Consider the following 23,399-nt stretch of genomic DNA (forward strand, 5'->3'; position numbering starts at 1 on the left):
ATTATCAGTATCATCATCATTATCATTATTATATTTTCGCCTGTTAATACGTATAATTACGTATGCATGCAAATTTTAAAGAAAACAAAAAAGGAGAAAAAAGAGAAGAAGAGAAAAAAAGAAAAAGAAGCGAGAAAAAGACGAGAAAGTAGATATATTCCTGGTAAGAAGAAAAGCAGAAGCAAGTAGATCTAGAAAAGGGAATACAGGAGATAAAATCGCGAAACCTGAAAACCCAGTTGCACAGTTGAGTGAAATTTCCGACGGCCGTATAATTGTGTAACGAGAGAATCGCTATACTTATCTGGGCTTGTATGTAACATTGCGCTTGTATTTTGGGCATTGACGTGAAAAAAAATTTAGAAGGAGAAGAATCGTTTTACCTTGTGGCTGTGAAAGAAGACGAGAGGAAGAGAGAATGAGAGAAAAAAAAAGAAAGAAGAAAAAAAAACCGGAAAACAAGTAAGAAAGAGGGAAGACAAAATAAAGAAATAAAAAAATAAAAAATACAAGAGAAATATATATATATATATATAATGTATATAGATGTGTGTATATATACGAATGAAGGATTTTGATCTAATCTTAGGTATGTATCTGTAATTTATGCATTCGGTTACTCACCTCTTTTTCGTTGCGATAAGACGTTCCTCGAGTTAAAGGATATATTCGTGATTACGGGATTACAAGTCAGCTTGACTTTCTCAAGATAAAGTACAAAGTACAGAAGCTCTATCCGTCGTTGGTTGAAAAAAGAAGCTTCTTGGGTAGTCGCTTCTGTTTAGAAATTACTAGAAAACGTATTCGAGTTAATCGTTCGATGTTAAACCTTCTTGGTACTATAGTTTCTTTTCGTTCTTTTAACGAGAGATAATTTTAATTTTCTGTTATGTTATAAACTCGATATGTTTATTAGGACGTTACACTGTCCGATCGATTTTTATATCATATATGTACGTACATATGTATGTACCTGTATATCCTTGATCAAAAGTTTTAGAGTAACTTTTGATTAAAGGGGGACTTTAGATCGGTTAGAATAAAGTACAAGTAAAACGGATCGTACTTTTCAAAAAAGATAAAATCTTTAAAATATATCTTTTCTTCTTTCGAAAAGTTGTTATCTTCTTTTCTTAAATAATATAACTGGATATGATAATTGGATATATCGTAAATCAACGATTGAAAATTATGAAAGGTAATCAATTATCTTTTTGACTTTCATGTGAATAAGATTTTATCGATATAAATACGATTATAAATTTATATCTATGATGTAATTAAAAAACGTCATCAAAACGAAGATTTTTTTCTTTTCTTTTTCCTTTTTTCCTTTTTTTATTTTTCTATTTTCTTTTTTTCTTTTTTTTTTTCTTTTTCATTAAACTTTCATACGAGGAATAATGTAATCATTGTGAAAAACGATTTAATTCAATTTTAAGATTCATTTAAAAATTCGAAGAAAATTCAAACTTACGATAGACCTAGGTCATGTACATATATATATATATATATATTCCTGTATCATAGGCCACAGTATGTATCATAGGTCACACAAGGTAAATATATGTTTTAAGTAAATAGATATTGTATGTACTTAAATGAATAAACCTACGTAATAAGTATATACGTACATATATACGTATATGCTATGTAATCTCAGAGATAGTAAATTTATCGTTTTATCGATATGATCATTGGATAATATTTTCAGTCCCTGAAGAAGTTAGAATCAGCAATGACGATAACGATGACGATGACGGTGACGATGACGATAATGATGATGACAATGACGATGATGATGATTACCGTAGTCAAGCAGTTTGTATCTTCAGTTTTTGGATACAAAAAAAAAAAAAAAAAGAAAAAGAAAGAAAGATAAAAGCTATGCACGGTTGATCGAGCTTGAAACGACGTGGAAGGTTCGCATACTCGATGTACCGTTTTCCAGGATCGACCGTGTGGAAGAGAAGAAGAGAGGATGTAAAAAATAGTGAAAGAAAGAGAGAAAGATTGTGTGTCCTTCACACGTGTCAGGATATATCTCGAACGTATCCAGGCGAGCATCGTATTAAAATCGAGGATTTGAATCGAATCCACGTCTATACTATTCGTAGAAGATTATTTTTCAATGCATGACCCTTTTCTTATTCCGTATTATGGCACTATCGATGTCTTACCTTATCGGCTTTCACCTTGAGATATATCCAATGCTTTCAACATTCTTCGTTCGAGTATTTCGCATAAAAAAGGACTTCGAAATGAAAAAGTAGCAACCTATAAGATTTTACCGAGTTATACCTGAGGATAAGACAGGTATATATATATATATATATATATATATATATATATATATATCTTTTCTTATTTATACATCTACGTCTGATTATTCAAAAAAAAAAAAAAAAAAAAAAAAAAAATAAACATATCTTCCATTCATCTAGTTACATTTTTTTTCAAACGTGTGATCGTTCATTACTTTATTATGTTTATCGTATTAAGAAAAAAAAAAAAAAAAAAAAAAAAACAAAAAAGAAAAAAAAAAAGAAAAAGAAGAAGAAGGAAAAAAAAACCATTTCATGGACAAAAGAAATTAAAAATTCTTTCGGAATACTTACTACTTCGTATTTTTTTTATCGTCAAATATTTCCTGATGAAAATGATATATATATAAAAGAAAAGAAAATAATCGATATACTTAGGTGCCTCTTGTAATATCTTCATTTCGATCTTCATTTTTATTCTCGTTTATCGTCGATCCCATAGTAGAATCTGTAAAAGAGAATTCACGAAAAAAAAAAAAAAAAAAGAAAAAAAAAAGAAAACGAAAAAGAAAAAGAAGAAAAAGATGAAGAAGAGAGGAAAAGAAAGGATATAGAAAAAGGACGTTTAAAGTCGAATCTTAATTCTTTCGAAACCCTTCGTAATTCGATTTATTTAAACGTAATTACTTCATCATCTTCTCGTATCATTATCGTAATAGTCGCTTTACGATTTTTTATCGAGAGGGAATAAATATAAAGCAAGCGGTCGCATTTTAAATACACGTTTCTTATTTAATCTTGATCAACGCAGAAAATGTTTTTTCCTTTCTTTCATGTGAGTGAATCACATGAACCTCTTTTGAATGGTCCTACGCGAGATGCGATTAAATTTAAATTATTATTTTCAAATTTCTCGCTCACAGATAGTAGTACCCATACATATTAACGCATACGCACGCATAAGTACTTATATACATTAAGTACTTATATATTATATACTCTCTTTCAATTTCTCTCGTTATCTTTTACACGGCACACGCACATTTCAACTGTACTTTCAGCTACTATATAATATCGCTTGGCATATTTTTTTTTTTTTCTTTTCCTTCCTTTTTTTCACCTTTTTTTTTTTTTTTTTTTTTTTTTTTTTTTTTTTTTTTTTTTTTTTTTTTTTTTTTTTTTTTTTTTTTTTAATCATATAACTACGTCATTTTTCCTAAGTTCCTTCAACCTTGTCTTTTTTGTTTAAAGATTATTTTCCCTCCCTCCCTTTCTCCCTGCCCCGTTCCCGCCCCCTCCTCTCCCTCTCTCTTTCTCTTTCTTCTCTCAATTTTTCTCTCGCAAACTTTTTCATTCTCACTTTTTTTTTCTTTTTATTTATTTATTTATTTTTTTTTTTTTTTTTTTTTTTCATTTAACAATCTTAGGCATAACGTCGATAAATAGCAGAGCAATGCGATGTAAATTGTAGGATAATCGGGATACATCGAGTTTTTTCATATTTATATGCATCTCTCTCTCTCTCTCTCTCTCTCTCTCTCATTTTCTTTTTATCTCTATCTACCTGTTATGTTTTTATCAGTCGTTGATGCAGAAGTAGAAGAAGAAAGAAAGAAAGAAAGAAAGAAAGAAAAAAAGAAACAGAAAGAAAGAAAAAGAGGGAGAGAGAGAGAGAGAGAGAGAGAGAGAGAGAGAGAGATTAAGAGTGATATACGTAATTGAAAGTTTTGGAAATGTTTGAACGGCAAACATTCGTGTTTTGATGCTCGATTAGAAGAATGATAAATGAGGTATAAGGTATAGTGAAAGACGAAACTAACGTGATTATTAATGCAGAAAGATCGTTGTCTCTCTCTCTCTCTCTCTCTCTCTCTCTCTCTCTCTCTCTCTTTTTAAGAACGAGCTATGTAACAGGATTATCAGACGTTTTGCTTATTTCCTTGTTAGGCACAACTGATGGGGAGTGTCTTATGCAATCAGCTAATCACGAAATGCATTAGTTATGCAGAACTTTTTTATTTGACTTTCTTCGAAGTCTCTCTCTCTCTCTCTCTCTCTCTCTCTCTCTCTCTCTGACATTACGACATTTTCTAAATGTTTATTACATGTGTTTTCTTCTTCTTTTTTTTTTCTTTTTTTCCTTTTCCTTTTTTCTCTTTTTTTTTTTTTTTCTTTTCTTATTTTTCTTTTCTTTCTCTCTTTTTAGCATTCAACTACGGCGAAACATTGGACTCAATCAATTGTAACCAAAACATCCTATCGAGTCTGTTTGTCGTATTCGTAATATTATTTAAAATTTTGATATCATTTAAAATATTTTTCAAAGTGCGAACAACAAATTTCATTACAATTCTCATTCGATTTGAAAGTATAACGTAGAAATAGAGTGGCGTTTAACTTTTCTAATGGGGAACGAGGAGATCGAATAAGACATTTCCAAATTTTGTATTTGAAAAGATTTGGCCGAGCGTAGAAACAAATTGGCTAAGGTACAACGTATGGCACGTCTTTGCCGCCATTTGCTTTCCTTTTTATTTTCGACTTAACGAGTCTATAACTTTGGTAGAAAAAAAAAGAAAAAAGAAGAAAAAAAAAAAAAAGAAAAAAATAACAAAGGAAAACGGAAAGAAAAAACTAAAAAGGAAAATATCAAAAAAAAAAAAAAAAGAAAAAAAAAGAAATAACGACACGTATAACGATATAACAATTCGATCTACGCGACGCTCTCGTTAAAATTCGTCTTTCGTTTATACGAAGAGATTTACATGTACACGCACACACGTACACACGTACACATAGACGCACACGCACACAGAGATAATAAAGCACACACACACACACACACACACACACACATAGTTCACAAAAATCTTTTTATAAATATTTTCTTTTTTTCCTTTTCCCTCCTCTTCTCTTTTTCCTCTTTCTTGGTTTTTTTTTCTGTGCGTGTGTTTCTTTTTCTTTTTTAACCTTTCACGTGTCTTCACACGTGACAAGTATTAAGCACAAGTTCTTCGCACGAAATATCCAAAGCTCCTTTCCTTACCAGAGAAAATGTCTGATAAGGCTAAATGCGATGCAATATTATGGTTCTCTGTTTGCCCGCTTGTTTGACTATGATTTCGTTAAATTACACTTCGTATGCAATTTGCGTGCTATACCCGTATTTCCACGGAACAATTTGCTTTTGTCTTCGTTCTGACGAAAATACAAGCGTCGCAATATCTCTGATTTCCATTCGAAACTTCGCAATTTCATCCTCGTCCCGTTATTCGTTGTGATAATGTTACATGAAAGAAGAATAAAATTTGCGATTGCATACGCATATGCATAAAACAGGAATTATCTTACGAATGATTGTTATTTTCCCCATTTTCCCTCGCACCCCACCGTCCCATCCCACCCCGCCGTTACTTTCCATATAGAAAAAGTTCTTGAATTTTTATATAAATCCATTTTGAGGATTTTTTTTTTTTTTTATCTCTTTTTCTTTGCTTTTATCAAAAATATAAAATAAACGAGAAAGATTACACGACATGACGAAGTATAAATCGTTCAATAAAAAATCATTCACGATCATGGATGAATGGATATACACGATCGATCATGTTAGAGATAAAATATATATATATATATATATATATATATATATATACAGAGAGAGAGAGAGAGAGAGAGAGAGAGAGAGAGAGAGAGAGATATCGTGAAAAAAAGAAACATTTAATGTTCGAACATACAATTATACTGACTCGTTAATCAAACTTTAGCAATCTATTCTGTCACCGAATAGAAAAATGTCGATATTTTTGCGGATTGTATTGAATCTATAGCATTTTTTTTTTACATTGGGCTATTACATTGCTACTATGTTATTTCTACTATTGCGAAAGCTCAAAGACAAAAGAGAAAAGTACGGACTGTGAAAGAGATAAATATTAACACGATAGGAATGATGATGAATCGGGGGAGAAAAAAGGGCGTCTTCTCGAAATAAATTGCGAATTTTATCGTAGAAAATAGAATAAAAGAAAAAAAGAAAAAGGAGAAAAAGAAACAGAAAAAAAGAAGAAATGAAATAAAATAAAAAGAAAAAAATAATGGAAAAAAAGAAAAAGAGAGAGAGAGAAGAGAGATGTCAGTACGAAAGAAATGATTATCTTTATTTAAAAGCTTTGAAGAAAGATATCCTCCCCTCCCCCGTTATCTAATTCTAATGACCTTTGCCCTTTATCTTCTCTCTAACATTTTTCATTTAGTTTGAAACAAGTCTTATTATATACCTTCTTCCACTTGTATATCCTATCTTACAGAGATGAGACATACGTATCGCATCTTACTTTATTTCGTCTTCAAATTTTTATTTCTTTTTTTTCTCTTTTTCATTTTTTCTTTTTTCTTTTTTTTTCTTTTTTTCTTTTTTTTTTTTTTTTCTTTTTTATCCTTGAAATTTCGCATTAATAATAATAATCATTATTATTAACGTCGAAACACGGTGATCGCTCGAGGATAAATACAGGAGAAAAGTGGAGAGAAAAGAAATATTAGACAGCCGGAGACTTTTTGATAAGAGATTTACGATATCGTGAATTTTTTTTAACAAATCTTTTCGAACGTCCAGAAGAAAAATTTCTTAAAAGTTTAACCAATGTTCGTTCATTAAATAACTTTATTTATTTCATTCATATGTAATAATAAAAATCGTATGTAAATACGTGCGATACATACGCGATCTAGTTTCGAAGGAATACAAATTTCTTTCAAATAGAATTGAAATATTTAATTTATCAATAAAACATGTGGAATATTTAGAAATAAAACGAAGACAAAAAGAAAATAAATAAATATCAGCATGGTTTTATAAAAAAAAAAAAAAAAAAATACAAATCTGACAGACTTGAAAAGATTATTCCTCGGAAGAATATAATTTTTATTTAAAAAAAAAAAAAAAAAAAAAAAAAAAAAAAGAAAAAAAAAATCCTTCTCATCCAATTAATCTGTTAAAAAGAGATCGTAATATTTTTAGACAAATCGAAAAGGAAAAGAAAAAAAAAGAAAAAGAAAAAAGAAGTAAAAAAAAAAGGAAGAAACGAAAGAGATTGGAGGGGTAAAAAAAAGATCGATCTTCTATTTATTCCGTTGTTCGTAGAGTGAATGAAATTCGTTTGATCTCCACATTTCTTCTCGCAAAATTCACTTTTCGAGACACATACACTCGACTTTTCAATGAGAAGAATCAAACTAAGTTATAGAAAAGGAGGTTTCAAACGAATTGAGCATCCTTGAACTCTATGGGAGTTCTTCCCCGTAAATTTATCACAAATACAGAGAATTCAAATTTGATCTTCTTTCTCACTCTCTCTCTCTCTCTCTCTCTCTCTTTCTCTCTTCCTCTCTCTCTCTCTCTCTCTCTTCGTCTATCTATCTATCTCTATCTATCTCTTTCTCATGCTAACAATAAGTTTTAGTCTTTCCTCTCACGATCGGTCGTAATATACTCGTAAGCAAATTCGAAGTTGACAAATTTCTCTTTCTCTCTCCATCTATCTATCTATCTCTCTCTCTCTTTCTCTCTCTTTCTCTCACCATCTCTTACAATTAGAATTCATTAGTTCCTCGTAGTTTCTCGTTTTCTTCTCGTTATGCTCTAATATTTGTACGTACGTGCGTGTGTGTGCTTGCGTGCGTCTGTGTGTCTGTTTTTGTAAGGCTGTGTGTGTGTTTGTGTGTGTGTTTGTTTCTATAGAGACGTATGTTACATGATGGAATAAAGGATAGATAAATATTGTGTAGAGATATAGCCATCTTAAACAGTATGTACTTTTAAAAGTGATGCTTTAAAAGCCGTTCTAATGCGTTTTACAGACGTGAGTAATTGCGAAACGCTTCTTTCTCGATTTCTTTTTCTTTTTCTTTCTTTCTCTTTCTTTCTCCTTCTCTCTCTCTCTCTCTCTTTCTCTCTCTCTCTCTCTCTCTCTCTCTCTCTTTCGCATGCACACAAATTACGGTCCCTATCTCTTTTTCTCTTTTCTCTCTCTCTCTTTCTCTCTCTCTCTCTCTCTTTTTTCTCTCTATCTATTTTCTTTTTTTTTTTTTTTTTTTTTTCGTTCTCTCGGTCGAACGATTCAGATCAGTAGAGATGCCACTACTAATTGTCGATACAGCCGAGAGTTGGAATGGCTAAAAGGTAAATCGTTCGCCACAACAAAAAAAAAAAAAAAAAAGAAAGAAAAAAAGGACAATGTTCAATGTTGACCACGACAAAACACGTGATCTCATATGTAAGTTTAATTACACGTGTATGTATGTACCTATATATGTTATTACATTCGCGAGAAGAAAATGTTGTTGTGCATGTATGCATATGTGTATGTATGTATGTATGTATATATGTACGTATGTATATATGTATGTATGTATGTATATTCACGATCTCATGGTTTTTGGCCCATGATTCAAATTTGACTTTTATCCTAGAACATATGTATATATTTTTTATATACACGAGATACAATACATAGCTATTTACTATTGATAAGGCAGAGAGGAAGAAGGAAGAAAAAGTGAAGGCGTGCCCGTGTGTATCTTGCGTTGTATGAATAAATCTAAACGGGAGAGACACAGAGATAGAGAGAGAGATAGAGATAGAGAGAGAGAGAGAGAGAGAGAGAGAAAGAGAGAGAGAGAGAGAGAGACAGAGAGAAGATAATAGCTGATATACCTTGATAAATTTCGTTATTTTTTTTTTTTTTCTTGAATTCTTACATTTTAATATGATTAAATTAATAAAGAAAATTGTTAAACGTTTGCGATTAAGAAATTCTGATTGAAAAGACACTTTGAAAGGAATAAAAAATTGAAAAAATATGAAAGTTTCATATCTGCTATTATTCTTTCAGAGGCATATGCGTGAACGAGAAAGAGAGGGAGAGAGAGAAAGAGAGAGGAAGAGAGAGAGAGAGAGAGAGTGAAGGAGAAAGAAAAAACAGAGAAAGAAGAGATTAAAGCTTCCTCCTTTCAGGGAGGATAGTACCAATGGTGTCGTTGGTGTTGTCGTGGATGATTGTGGTCGTGATTGTAATGGTTTTAATTATCGTTAATAATGGTATTAAGGGAAAGGAAATTAAATCCAATGTCAGCGGGTCACTCTTGAACTACCACAAAGCATTCTCTTGAAACCTTGCCTGAATTCGGGTGAGAAGATGGTGTAGATGACAGGATTGAGGGTACTGTTGAAATAGCCAAGCCAGAGGAAGACATTGTATACTACGTCGGGTATTTGGCACCAATAACAGATAACACGTAGAAGCGTGAGAACAAAGAATGGTAGCCAACAGGCGACGAAGGCACCGGTGATGATTGCCAATGTCTTGGCTGCTTTCTTTTCACGTTTAGATTCTATCGTTTCACGACTTCTCTTCGTCGATGTCGCCTGACGTACCGTCGTCGACGTAGACGCTGAACTTGGCCTACTCGTTGACGTCGTCATCGTTGTTGTCGCCGGTGTCGTTGTCGTTGTTGTTATTACTCCTGCCGTTGTTGCCGTTGTTGTTGCTCCTGTTGTTGCTGTTGTTGTTGCTGTTGATGAGCTCGTTGGCTGACCCGTAGAATTCGACGAGTTTGCTGTAGTGCTCGTCGTTACTGGCGTAACGTTCACGACCGCTGATTGCGCTACGTTTCCGTCGTTATACGACGACGACTTTTCCGGTGAAATCGACGAATGATCCGGGGTTGAACGTGTTATAGTGAACGCTGTTGATTCCTCCCTTTGCCTGCTTATTTGAAGCAAAAGATAGGACTTAGGGTAAACATCTCGATTTCATTGAAAAAAGCTAACGGAGTTTAAAGCTAATGGAGTCTTGATGGTGTCGATATAAATTAGACGATAATATTGTGATGTAAATTTATTTGTATTCATTTCTTTTTCTTTCCGTTTTTTTCTTTTTCTTTTTTATTTATTTTTTCGTTCGAATGATATTAAGACAAAAAAAAAAAAAGGAAAAAAAGAATCAGATAAAAGGATCATATCGAATTGCGAGTTAACTTTTTTTTCTATGATGGATAAATAGATTTACATTTCCTATGAAAACTATTCGAATTTATTTCTATTTGCACGAACGAATTGAAATTTTGTATATAAAAAGTTTGACAAAGGAAGAATATATTGAAGTAATAAAAAATAAAAGTATTCTTCCTATATAAAACTAACACATACGATGAATATTTGTATTCGTCAACTTTCAAAGCACCCATTTTCTTTCTCTTTCTCTCTTATCCCTCCCTCTGTTCATATCATTCTCTCAGTTTTCCGATTAAAAAGTCGAAGAGAGAGGGTAAAAAGGAGCGGGAGTCACTCGTGGAAACAAATTAAACTAGACTAGCGCTTTCAAACTGATGAAACTCCTCTGTCGATTCAAAGGATTCAAAGCGCAACAGGAATTCGCCTCGACTCTCAAGTTGACGTAGAAAACGCGCGTGCAGAAGCGCATTTGTCCAATCTTTCGCGTAACCTGTTTTTCCTGATATTTTCGGATATTCCTTGTAATTAAATTTCTACATTCATTCGTGTAATTTAAATTTAATTGTTTTCTCCTTTTTTTTTTTTCTCTTATAAAAGAAAATCTTCGACTCCTTACTTATGTATGTGATAAAGCAAACGATGCAACTATATTGATCATTTTATATATATATATATATATATATATAAATAATTATATAATATCGGACGTATATATTATCGTTTAAATAATACGATTCTTCAAACATTTCGTTCGATTAGTAACATATCACTTTTTCAATTTCATTTTTATTATTATTTTTATTCAATTTCAATTAGCTTTCTTTTTTTTTATTTTCATTTTTGTTTTCACTTTAAAACAAAGAATATTTATTAAGGAAGAATCGATTGAAATAATTAGATATGAAAAGATTCTTATTATATCCGTGAAATAAGAAATGAAAAATAATTTCTCGAGTTATGCGAGATCCCGATCGAGAGGGTGGAAATTCAATGTTCACCAATTTCGAACGTTTTAGATTCGATCGATCATTCGAATGCGAGATATTCACTTATATGTAGGTAATGAAATCGCGACGAAATCGTTTCGCGTTACGCTTTGATCGAATTAACACGATTCGCAGAGGAGCGAGCTGTAATTCTGGTTCGTAGATTAATTAAATTTAAACGATTAACGCGCGAGTATTAGGAGCAAAGAGTCATGACAATTGGAACAATTAAACGCGATCGTGTTTTATCAAATAAAGCTACGTATATAACTCTGGGAGCTCTATGTATCTACATATGTATCCTTACATATATATATATATATATATATATATATATATGTTGTACATATATCAATAATCCTACACACGTTTCTGGAAATTGTTGTTTCGTTAAAAGAAATTATTAGAACGATGAAAAATAATTGTCAATATTTTGTTTTGTTTTCTATCTTTCTCTCTTTCTTTCTCTCTCTCTCTCTCTTTCCTTTTCTCTCTCTCTCTCTTTCTCTCTTTCTCTCTTTCACTCTCACACACTCTCTTTCCCTTTTTGAAAACACGTTAGTTGAAATAACGATTGCTGCGGAGAATTACCTTTCATCAAAATTGAAAGCACTTTTGCATCGTTCAATCATTTTTCGCAAACGATTCTATTTTTTTGTTTCGCAGCTATAGTCGAATTGTAGATATTTTTATGGTCACTTTCGCGAACGATCGATTTGGAAACAAAATGACCCTTCGATCTTACGGAGGATAGGATTTGAGTTCTCTTTTTTTTTTTCTATATTGTTCGAATTCACCCTATCGTTATCTCTATTCGATAAAAACAATTCAAACGTTCGTTTTACTTTCGAACAGTTTTTCACAAAAATACTCGATCGAAAATCGTTGGATACGGACGAGTGGGCGCGCGCCAGTTCAATTGGATGACGAACGGATAGATTCGACAAAATGGTAAATGGGTGGTGGGTGAAAAAGTATAAGAAAAGGATGATTACCTTCTCGTTACCAGCCGTAGGATACCTCTTCTTTCGCGAGAGGGTTGAACGATCGTTCCTGGTCTCTTTCTAATACGTTTCCGAGCTGTTTGAAATATCCTCCAGTAAAGAAAGAGAATAAGCAGACAGGGTAGATAAAATGTTGCGCATGTTGCGATAATCTAAAAACAAATAATAAATTAATACATATATATATATATATATATATATATATACGCATATATATTTTATATATTAAATATTGATTTACGTTGGCCGTAATAAAAAAGAAAATTATTCTCTATATAAAGAATAAAATATATATATATATATAAACATAAATTGATCCGAACATTAATCTATAATATATTGATATAAAATAGTTAAATCATTATTTTTCAATCTATTAATTCATACGTTTTTACATTGACATAGAGAAAAGTATGAAACCGCCATGACGATAATATGATTCTGATCAAAATGGATTTACACAAAGGAAGTATTATTTCTTTTTGTAAGTATAAGTAAGTACTTGATGATAAAGTAACTCCGTTTAAAAGCACAGTAACAAAAGTAATTCTCTTTAAAACCACATTCTCTCTTTTTCTTCTTCTTCTTCTTCATCTTCTTCTTCCTTTCTCTCTTTTTCTCCTTTTTTTTTTCTTTTTCTTTTTTTTCTTTTTTTTTTTTTTACTGACTCTCGGAAATATCTACCTTTAAAGATCGCAATCCGATTGTAATCTGATCGCTTAGTTCGACTCTCATTCACCGAAAGAACTGCCCTACCGCAAACGGTGCCAGGCCGAGGATCGATCGATCGTTGGAAAAACGATAAAAGACACCTGCCGTGACTGCTTTTTTGTTGGCGTTCCACTGATGGAATAGACAGAGAGAGATAGATAGATAGATAGAGATAGAGACAGAGATAGAGAGAGAGAGAGAGAGAGAAAATGGAAAAGAGCAAGAGAGTTTTTCAAGGGTCCTTCCTTCTCATCGGTGCATCCTCTCATGAGGATACTTACCACGCCCATTAAATTTCTCTCTTTCTGTTCGCGCTCTGTCGCTCTTACTTACACGCTAATGAAAATTTTCAAACGAAAATTGTTTTCAACTGAATTTCAAGAGGAGAAAGTTAATGGTTAATGTTAGAGATATCTCTGAAACTTTATAACGGTATATTATTACTTGAGTACAATTGATAATATCTTATCATTCCATTTGATGGAAATTTTATTTTTTATACGTTCGATTATGTTACACGGAGACAATTGAGAATTCCTTAAAAACGAGATAAAAGTTGTCGAACGATATTAAATATCAATTGCACATTTTACTTTTGAAATCTTCTAATGGCTCATAAGTATTATTTCTATATGAGAAGGATATAAAAAAGATAATGAATAATTTAATAAATAAATAAAAAAAGATTTAAACTTCGCAACTATCAATGATTTTGTTCATACATCGAACATCCGATGAGTTAATAATTATTTGATAAATAATTAAATCTAAAAGTGAATATTCTACGTGCTCACATTAAAAGTATCTCAATTAATCGTTTGCAATTTCGATAATTATATCTAATTATATCTAATGAATTATATCTAATGAATATATTTTATATTTACAAATAACCATTAAGCGTTGAGAGAGAGAGAGAGAGAGAGAGAGAGAGAGAGAGAGAGAGAGAATTTATATTATTAACTAATCGTATCTTAATTATAATTATACCCATTTGCGTTAATGAACGTAATACGATCCTAATTGATTTAAACCAGAACGCATTTCGTCTTATTAACAAACTTTTAATTCTAAAGTAAATTCTTCTTTTTTTTTCATGGATCGACGGATCTTTTCGTTAGATATAAATATTTATAGACGGATGCACCGTATATATGTGTAAATTTTCGTGGATCATTAGTTATCGAAAAGAGACAAAAGGAAAAGAAGAAAAAAAAAAAGAGAAAAAGAAACGAGAAAGGAAACAATAAAAAAAGAAAAAAAAAAAAAAAAGAAAAAAGAAAAAAAAGAAAGAAGTAGAAAACATGTTTGGTTTTAAAGCATACTATTTACGTTGCCTGTACGTGCAACGGACAAGAAAAATTCGATAAATGCTTCTTTATTTTCCTTCTTTTTTTCCGCTCTCCCCCTGCCCCCCCCCTTTTTTTTGTTTCTTTTTTTGTTTTTCCCCAAAAACCCACAACCACTAGCAACTCTCCATCACTTCTCTCCTATCCATCCTCTTTCTATCTCCCTCGTCCTTGTCTTTCCCCCTCCTCCTCCTCCTCCTCCCGCCCCACCCCCTCCCTCGTGGCGTCGTTTAGCAGCAAATTTTTTTCCCTCTCGTTTCATTTCGGAATATTAGCTTCGGTTAGCGTAAGAGTTTTTTAAAACCAGGTTGGTTGGACGAAGAAAAATATGTTGGTAAGGAATTTATAATAATGATGAAAAGGGACTATAGCTTAGGAACGATGCGAATGTATTAGCGAGTAAGAAAAAGACACACGTTTTCTTTACTTTCTCCTCTTTGCCGTTTTCTTTTCCTTTTCTTTTTTTTTTCTCTCTTTTCTTCTCATTTTTCTTTTTTTTCTATTTTCTCATCATAACTTTTCTCTCTCTCTCTCTCTCTCTCTCTCTCTCTCTCTCTTCGGTTTTCTCCAAGCACGAAGAAACTTTACATAAGCATTCGTTTATGACGACATCGTCATATGCGTGTACCGTACGAATCGTGAAATACTTTGAAAAATTGCTGACCTGTGGGTCGCACGAGAGAGAGAGAGAGAGAGAGAGAGAGATAGAGAGAGAAAGAAAGAACGTAATAATATTATTGATATTCTTGTAGCTACACATATATAGGAAATGGAACTATCGAGTCGAGAATGGAAAATAATAATAAGAAGAAAAAATAAAAAAAAAACAAAAAAAAATAAAAAAATAAAAAAAAAAATAAAATAAAAAAAAGGAACAAAAAAAAAAAGGGGAAAAACGAAAAAGATAGAAAAACATGCGAGTATGAAAACGTGCCAAGTGAAATTCGATCATTTTTTGTTTCATATAAATCTGTAATATTTATACAAGTAAAAAATAATAATCCTCTTGTATTACATTTATTAATGTGCAAGGTGATTTGATTTGAATATTTTTTTTTAATATTTAATAAATAAATAAATGAAAAAAAGAAAGAAAAAAAATAAAGAGAAAGAGAGAGAAAGAGAGAAAGAAAGAGAGAGAGAGAGAGAGAGAGAGAGAGAGAGAGAGAGAGAGAGAAATAGTTATTTTAAGAGAAAAAGAAAATTAGGGCAACAGGGTTAAATTACCGAACGATCTCAGGGCTCGGAAGACTTCGTTGATTTCTCTTTTCTACATTTTTTATCCCACATTTGTTACGTATAGGAAACTTGTCGAGTAAACTAGAGCAGCCTGGATAATATCGATGCGCGAACGTCGAGAGAAAATAATTCCGTTTTCGGACGCGTCGGAAACGAAAATGCCCAGAGAAATCCGTTCTATCGGTTTTCATCGGCATCGAGTGACAGGTATCTCGGTCTAACAAAAGGGCGGAGAAAAGATGTGCCTTTAATTAAATCATTTATATGTAAATATCGACGAGACTACGTAAAAATACAACGACGATAGACATCGTATCGTGTTTTGAAAAACGTTTATATATATATATATATATATATATATATATATATATTAATTTCAAAAAAATAATACATTAATTTCAAAAATATTCGAACTCTACGAAACAGAGTTTATTTCTTTATTCACTTTATTATTATTATTATTATCATCATCATCATCATCATCATCATCATCATCATCATTATTATTATTATGATATTATACCTGTTTATTATTATTTTTCTTTTTTTTTTCTTGTTTTTTTTCTTATTTTTTTCTTTTCTTTCTTCTTCTTTTTTTTTTTTTTTTTTAATTTATTTTATCATTTTTTATTTTAACAATAAATTAAATATACGGCAGATACGTGATTGGAGAAAGACTTTTGTTAGCGATACCATCTCGTTACGTCAAATTTTATTACAACGCGTCAGCATAACGTAAATATTCATTGCTTTGGGGACATAATGAATATTGATATACAGTCGTGGTGTCTGTTAACGCGGGGAGTCTTTTCCCGATGGAAAAGCGCGATGTACCGTAAAGTTTGAATGATTTGTGTGGTATCACCGATGAATCGTGTGGTATCACCGATGAAATATCGTTAAATTGGGTTAAATGGTTCTTTTTTTTGTTCTCTCTCTCTCTCTCTCTCTCTCTCTCTCTCTCTCTCTTTCTCTCTTTCTCTCTCACTTTCTACTTTTTTTTTCTTCATTCCTTCCGTTTTTTCTGTCGTCGAATGACGCAGGATCGTATGATATTATTTTTTTAAACATGACAGCATTGAATATTCCTTGACGTATTTTGAATTACTGCAAAAATGAAATATTTATGTCAAGTTAGACGATTTTTATTGATAAATATTATAAAAATAATATGAATAAAATAAAAGAACTTCGAAATTACATTTAATAGGAAAATAAACGGGATATATTCAATATATGGATATGCGTATAAGAAAAGAAAATCGATAAAAAATACAAATCATTAATTAATTAATTAATAATAATAATAATAATAATAATAATAATAATAATAATAATAATAATAATAATAATAATAATAAGGATAATAATGATAATGATAAGATTCTTAAGTCAATAAGTAAATAAATCGATATCAATCGAGTGACTTTATAAACTATTACTCGTTGATACATTTTTACGAACATTTATCTCTCTCTCTCTCTCTCTCTCTCTCTCTCTCTCTCTCTCTCTCTCTCTCTCTCTCTCTCTCTTGACAGAACATTTATACGAATAATAAGTCGAATTTAATAATTTAATTTTATATTAAAGAATGAACGTAAACGTTTCGTGCGGTAGAGAAAATTTACCTTGTTCAAATCGTAAAATGTGAATACATGCGGTATGTTTGCCATTCAGGGAAGAAAGAGAGAGACAGAGAGAGAGAGAGAGAGAGAGATAGAGAATGTGTATGTGTGTCCAAGCGCGTAAGTTAATGAATGTGAGTTAATGTATATGTGAGGATTGTATGAGACAGAATCCAAATTGTAATCTACATAGAACAGGACCATTTAAATTCCACACATGTTATAAAATGAACGAAGGAAGAAGAAAAGTAAAGAAAGAATGATAGAAATGTTTCAAATGTAATATATATATATATATAGATTTTTTTTAGATTCGATAAGATGAAAATTGATGATGTACAAAGTTCGAACATGATCGAACATTTATGTATATGTAGTGGTATTGTTCTTTATATCTCTCCTTTTCTCTCTCGCTCTCTCTCTCTCTCTCTCTCTCTCTCTCTCTTTCTCTCTCTCTTCCTCTTTTATCAAAAGTTTCGAAGAGTAGTAGGAGACGTGTTCTATTCTCGTGAAGGTTCTACGTGCTACTAAACTCGATTTCGAATACATCAAACAAAAATCCAATTTAGCTCTGCTCTCGGTTAAGCGGTTACCGTGAAGAGGATCAAGGAGGATCCAAGTGACAAACGAAAAGAGAGAGGCAGTGTGAGAGAGAAAGAGAGAGAGAGAGAGAGAGAGAGGAGAAGGAAGAGATATATACAGTCAGAAATAATCGAATCAAACTCCGTTAATATTCGATATTTCGTATTATGACAAACTAAGTTATTAATCCGTCGATCTTCGAACGATAGATAGATATCTCGAGATCGATAGATTCCGGGGAATGGGGTTGGGAAAAAAAAAATTCGCTTTTTTAACTTCTCGACTATTTTATCAACGGCGGATTCAATTTTATTAACCGTGAGTATTTTAAAACGAAAAGAATCCTATGTATATGTATATATATATGATATGTATATATATATATATATACAGTGGGGGATTTAAGTATTCGTATAGTAGAATTTGGACAGATGGAAATACAATAAATTCCTATTCTATACGAATACTTAAGTCCCCCATAGGGTATATATATATATAAATATCTATATATATATAGATTACTGGATCGTAATGGAAGTATAGTCACTATACCATAGATACTTAATCCGATTGAAGAATACACATACACGCACGCACTTCTATACATACATACATATATATATATATATATATATATATATATATATATATATATTCGTTTCTGTTGTGTTGAGAAGCACAACTTTAAAGTTTCAAGCAATCCTCAAAGCTGAATTATTCATGCGATTTAGCTATTAGAATCTATCCTCGTCCACAAAGTTGGGGGTCTCTTAAGTAGAAATCCACGACTTTAACAGGAATTTTCTACCCCTACTGTTGAGTCTATGAAGTGGAAGAAGCAAATGGAGAAAGAGAAGGAAGCTTGAGAGAGATAGAGATAGGAGATAGAGATAATAAAAGACATACATATATAGTACAGAAAGAAAGAGGAATAGAGAGAGAGAGAGAAAGAGAGAGAGAGAGAGAGAGAGAGAGAGAAGTATCCGGATTACCTATTATATCGTTGTACCTTCTCTCTTACTCGGTCTATAAGTTCAACGATAAGTAAGAGATAAAGTTCGTTGCATTAAAATCTATCCTTTAATAAGCTTATGGAGTGTTACGTAGGTTTGCTTCCTCTCACTCGTTTACAGCCTCTATAAAGCTTATCCTTGCTCTAATTGAAAGGATATCGAGCTTGTTAACCGCGTTCGCTTCTATCATGAACGACGAACTTTTCTTCTTTCCTTTTTAACGTTCGCGTATTCGCTTTGACGAAGTAGAAAAAAGGAAAAAGAAGAAAAAGAAAGAAAAAAACGATACCCGTTGCTACTTTCACCGGTGACGTTAAATAGAACGCTTCTTAAAAGTCGTATACTAGCTCGCTCGTATCTACCGAAGAGAGAGAGAGAGAGAGAGAGAGAGAGAGAGAGAGAGAGAAAGAGAGAGAGAGAGAGATTATCGTTTTAATAACGAACAGAGAAAAAGGATATGGAAAGAGAGAAATAAGGATAAGATGGACAGAGATAGGGGAAGAGAGAGAGAGAGAGAGAGAGAGAGGGGTTTTAACAAGTTAAACAAATTCCATATCTCAAAGAATATTCTATTGGGACTATTTCTTCTTTCATTTTCCTTTTTCTTTTTTCCTTTTTGTAAAGAAATTAAACGAATTTATTTATGTTTCTCTTCTCTTCTTTTTCTTCCCCCTTTTTTTTTTCCTTTCTTTCTTTCTCTCTCTTTCTTTTTTTTCTTTTCTTTATTTCTTTTCACTCTAATTTCCACAAACTTACCACAGACGCGAACTTATCTTGCAAATATTCTATAACTTACACAGAGCCGCACGCATATTCTTTTTTTTTTTTTTTTTATGAAAGATAGTTTTATTTAAGAAATTTTTTTTTTTTTTAATCAATAAAACTTCGCCACGTTAATGAGGTGAGAAATCAACTTTCACGGGAGAACGATACTTCTAATAAAACTTGTCTTTTCTTTTTCTTTTTTTTTGTTTTTCTTTTCTTTTTTCTTTTTTTTTTTTTTTTTCTTTTTTTTTTTTTTTTCTTTAAAGAAATGACTATAGTTAAGAATAGATTAATACAGATATTTATATCATGTTGGACATAACGTTTTATATCCTTTTTCATTTCTACGCAGGACACGTATTTAAGGATTCTGGATAAACTTGCATATATATATATATATATATATATATATATATATATATATATATATATATATATATATATATATTTGTATGTCTTATGCAGAAAAATGTCTCGTAAAAAGGAAAAGTAATATTACATTAGAAGAAAAATCGCAAATATATTCTATGTAATTATATTATTTATAATTATTAATTCTGTAGGTTTGTTTTTAATTAATTTTTGTTTTTTTCTTTTTTTCTTTTTTCCTTCTTTTTTTTCTTTTTTTTTTGTTAGTTGTAGTACCTTCCTTTTTCAACGTTGTTGTTATGATTTTTAATTGTATCGTAGTATCAAAAGAGAAAAAGTAAGAAAGATAGATAGACAGGCAGAGAGAGATAGATAGATAGATAGATAGATAGATAGATAGAGAGAGAGAGAGAGAGAGAGAGAGACATCGAGAGATACGAGTTCCGGTGGTTCGTGAAAGTTATGGCCGCTAACGAATGCCGTTTGTCTGGCTGGACTGCCAGATATGGAGGGCTTCCATCCACTTTACCGAGCTGGTGTCCAGCCACCTCTAGTCCCCTCACCCTCAATCCCACCCCTTTCTTCACGTCCCCCGACACCCTAGTAAACTGTCCAATCCTTTGCTTATTCAAGGCAAACCATTCGTCGATGCAATAGCATGCTTTCAAACCGGCTCAACTTCGTTTCGTAGTGTCGCCAAGTATGTGGGTACCTACTACGTGTACATTTCTATTACCGAGTTCAACTTCTCCTGCGTTCTATGTAACGAAATATCAAAGTAAATACCAAAATACGCACCCTCTCTCTCTTTCTCTCTTTCCCTCTCTTACTCTCTTGGTCTCTTTCCGTTTTTCCATTTTTTCTTTTTGTTTTTTTTTTTTTTTTTTTTTTTTTTTTTTTTTTTTGTTACCAATTTTTGTTTTCTCTCTATATTTAGTACGTCGCAGTATTTTCGCAAGTCGTAACATAAATCCAATATGTCATTTTATACGACTCAAATCTTTATTTTTCACGTTGAGAAAAGTGACATATATATATATATATATATATATATATTATTATTATTATTATTATAATTATAAGAACGAGTATATTTAGTATAATTTATATTTACAATACTCGGTAAAATTTGTATTTGGCAAATATTGATCTTCGAATACGAAATAACAAGTAAATTTTATGATAAAAATATGAAACGTAATGTTAAATTTGTATGATATTAGTATATAATATTAATATAACATGAATACGAAAGATAAATATATTCGTACGATTTTAAAATTACATGATGTTATGAAGGATTAAACAAGAGGGAAAATTTTGTTTTTTTTTTTTATTTTTCTACCTCGTCGATGCGCTAAATATTTCGAGCTTGAATGAGATCAATCCGAAAAAGTGGAACTCGCAAAAAGTTGATCTCTTTTCGTTTAGAGAAAATTGAAGGAGGGGAGTAAAGAAAGAAAAAAAGAAAAGAGAGAGAAAGAGAGAGAGAGAGAGAGAGAGAGAGAGAAAGAACAAGGGTTCTTAATCCTCCGTAATAAAGGGGGGGAGGGGGAGGTTAAACCCAATGCATAATAATCGAGAGATATTGGGGATGAATTGGACTTTTTTAATTTCATAAAACGTACGCAATTTCTTTAAGCGAGAATTCTTGTGTATAATTCAACTCGATGCTAGTTCGGCTATGCTCCAATTACCTTTTGATGAGATATTCAGATATAAAGAATACAAAAATAAAATACTGGAAATTTGTTTGTGACGTTCGAATCTGCTGTTTTGTCGTAAATGATTTTTGGTTGGAATTTTTTTCAAAGTAAAGATTATCGTATTACGCCAAACGAATGAGCAAAAATATACACAGTGCTTTTATTTCAAAGATAGCAAAAATGAAACAAAAAGATAAATGTCATTATAAAAAAAAATCATTCACGTAAGAAAAAGAAAAAAATTATTCAACAAAAAATCCTTACCACACGTCCCTTATAATATTTTTATTTTATTAATTTTTTTCTTTCATTCGTTCAAACGAAAAAAGGATTAAATTGAAATATTAATATTAATATTAATATATGTAATCGGGTGTTAGGAATTATAAGAAATAAATGGAATAAGTAATTTTAATTCTCAAGACGAATATGGTATGTTCCGAAGTTTGCAATGTGACCTACATATTTTAGAGACACCCTATACATGTATATGATTTAGAGATATACCTTCGAGAATTTCGTTGAGATATAATTCCCATTATCGGATTTTGCGGATAATTCATAAGCTGTCTCTTTCTCTCGTTCTCTCTGTCACTCTCTCTTCTTTCTCTCTCTCTCTCTCTCTCTCTCTCTCTCTATCTCTCTCTATCTCTCTCTCTTTCTATCTCTCCTCCCTTAGCCATTTTCTTGCACCAGAGTAAAAATACGAGTTACGTCGAATATCTATGCTATGTTCGGTTTTCCTTCCTTTTCCCTCCTCCACTCTCTTCCTCCCTCTCTTTCTCTTTCTCTCTCTCTCTCTCTCTCTCTCTCTCTCTTTCTCACTCTCTTTTCCTCTCATTAAGTTTCGAATCGAGCCATTTCTCTTAACTTTCTCCGTAATCGATGAACGAACGAACAGGTCAACGATTTATCGGTTATAATTCGATTCGAAAACTCATCGAGTTTTTGAAAAATGTAGGTCTTTTGACGATAGAATATAAATTTTGCTTCGGAAAGAATATAAACTTTGCCTTCGGTAGAATTTATGGAATATAAATTCTTCTCTAGTTTAATAATATTATATTAGTAGCTCACCTGATACGCTGGATCTTGAGAAACGAGACATTCACCGTCTGCTATACGTTCCAAGTAATTTGGATCTTTCCAACCAAATTGGGGTGCCAATGAAATTCCCAAAGAAACAATCCAAACCATGGCAATCAGGAAACCGATTTTCTTTGGACTCCTTCCCTAAAAATAAAAAAAAAAATCTTTCAAAATTTTTACCTCCGGTCAGTTGATTTTCAATTTCGTTCAAAGGGTTCGTGCAATGAAAGAAGAAAGAAAATAAAAAAAAACAAAAAAAAAAAAAGAAACAAGAAAAAAGAAAGTAACAAACGAAAAGACTTAACTCTAAATGGTAAAGAACAAAATTTCTCTTTACTTCTTCTGCTACGTTGAGTTATAAAGTTAGCGAAATCTAAGCATGATTAGATGAAAATAATTAACTTTGAACGTCTAATAAAATATCAACAAACCGTAGAATGAATATATGTATTATAACTATAGGGTTTCGTTCGATCTAATCCATATGAGCCTTATGGCGATGAGTTTAACATCAGCTTCAGAGCCTATCGTGCTACGTAACGGATCGAATCTCCCTCATTATAATTACAACGATGTGAAACACAATAACGCCTCGAGCTCAGAAATATTTTCCAATATGGATAGAGAACATCCCTAATTCGAGCTCGAAACTTATGCGAAACCCGTTTTCAACAGTTTGA

At 31.7% G+C, this 23,399-nt stretch overlaps 1 protein-coding gene across 7 annotated transcripts in view; it reads right to left on the reverse strand.

Moving 5' to 3' along the window:
* Positions 1–4,288: 4,288 nt before the first annotated feature.
* The window catches only part of LOC124950577 (5-hydroxytryptamine receptor 2A), a 119,388-nt gene continuing 100,277 nt past the window's right edge, over positions 4,289–23,399 (reverse strand). For 6 of the 7 annotated variants that reach the window (XM_047497486.1, XM_047497491.1, XM_047497490.1 and 3 more), the window contains exons 6-8: positions 22,708–22,863; positions 12,263–12,423; positions 4,289–10,036 (exon numbers count right to left, since the gene is read on the reverse strand). In XM_047497486.1, coding sequence (XP_047353442.1) covers positions 9,397–10,036; positions 12,263–12,423; positions 22,708–22,863 — 957 coding nt within the window. In that variant the 3' untranslated portion in view covers positions 4,289–9,396. The remainder of the gene's footprint in view (positions 10,037–12,262; positions 12,424–22,707; positions 22,864–23,399) is intronic. The other variant, XM_047497492.1, reaches the window with a different exon arrangement.

The sequence above is a fragment of the Vespa velutina genome, chromosome 7 (genome assembly GCF_912470025.1).
Source record: "Vespa velutina chromosome 7, iVesVel2.1, whole genome shotgun sequence".
In the NCBI taxonomy this organism is placed as follows: Eukaryota; Metazoa; Arthropoda; class Insecta; order Hymenoptera; family Vespidae; genus Vespa; species Vespa velutina.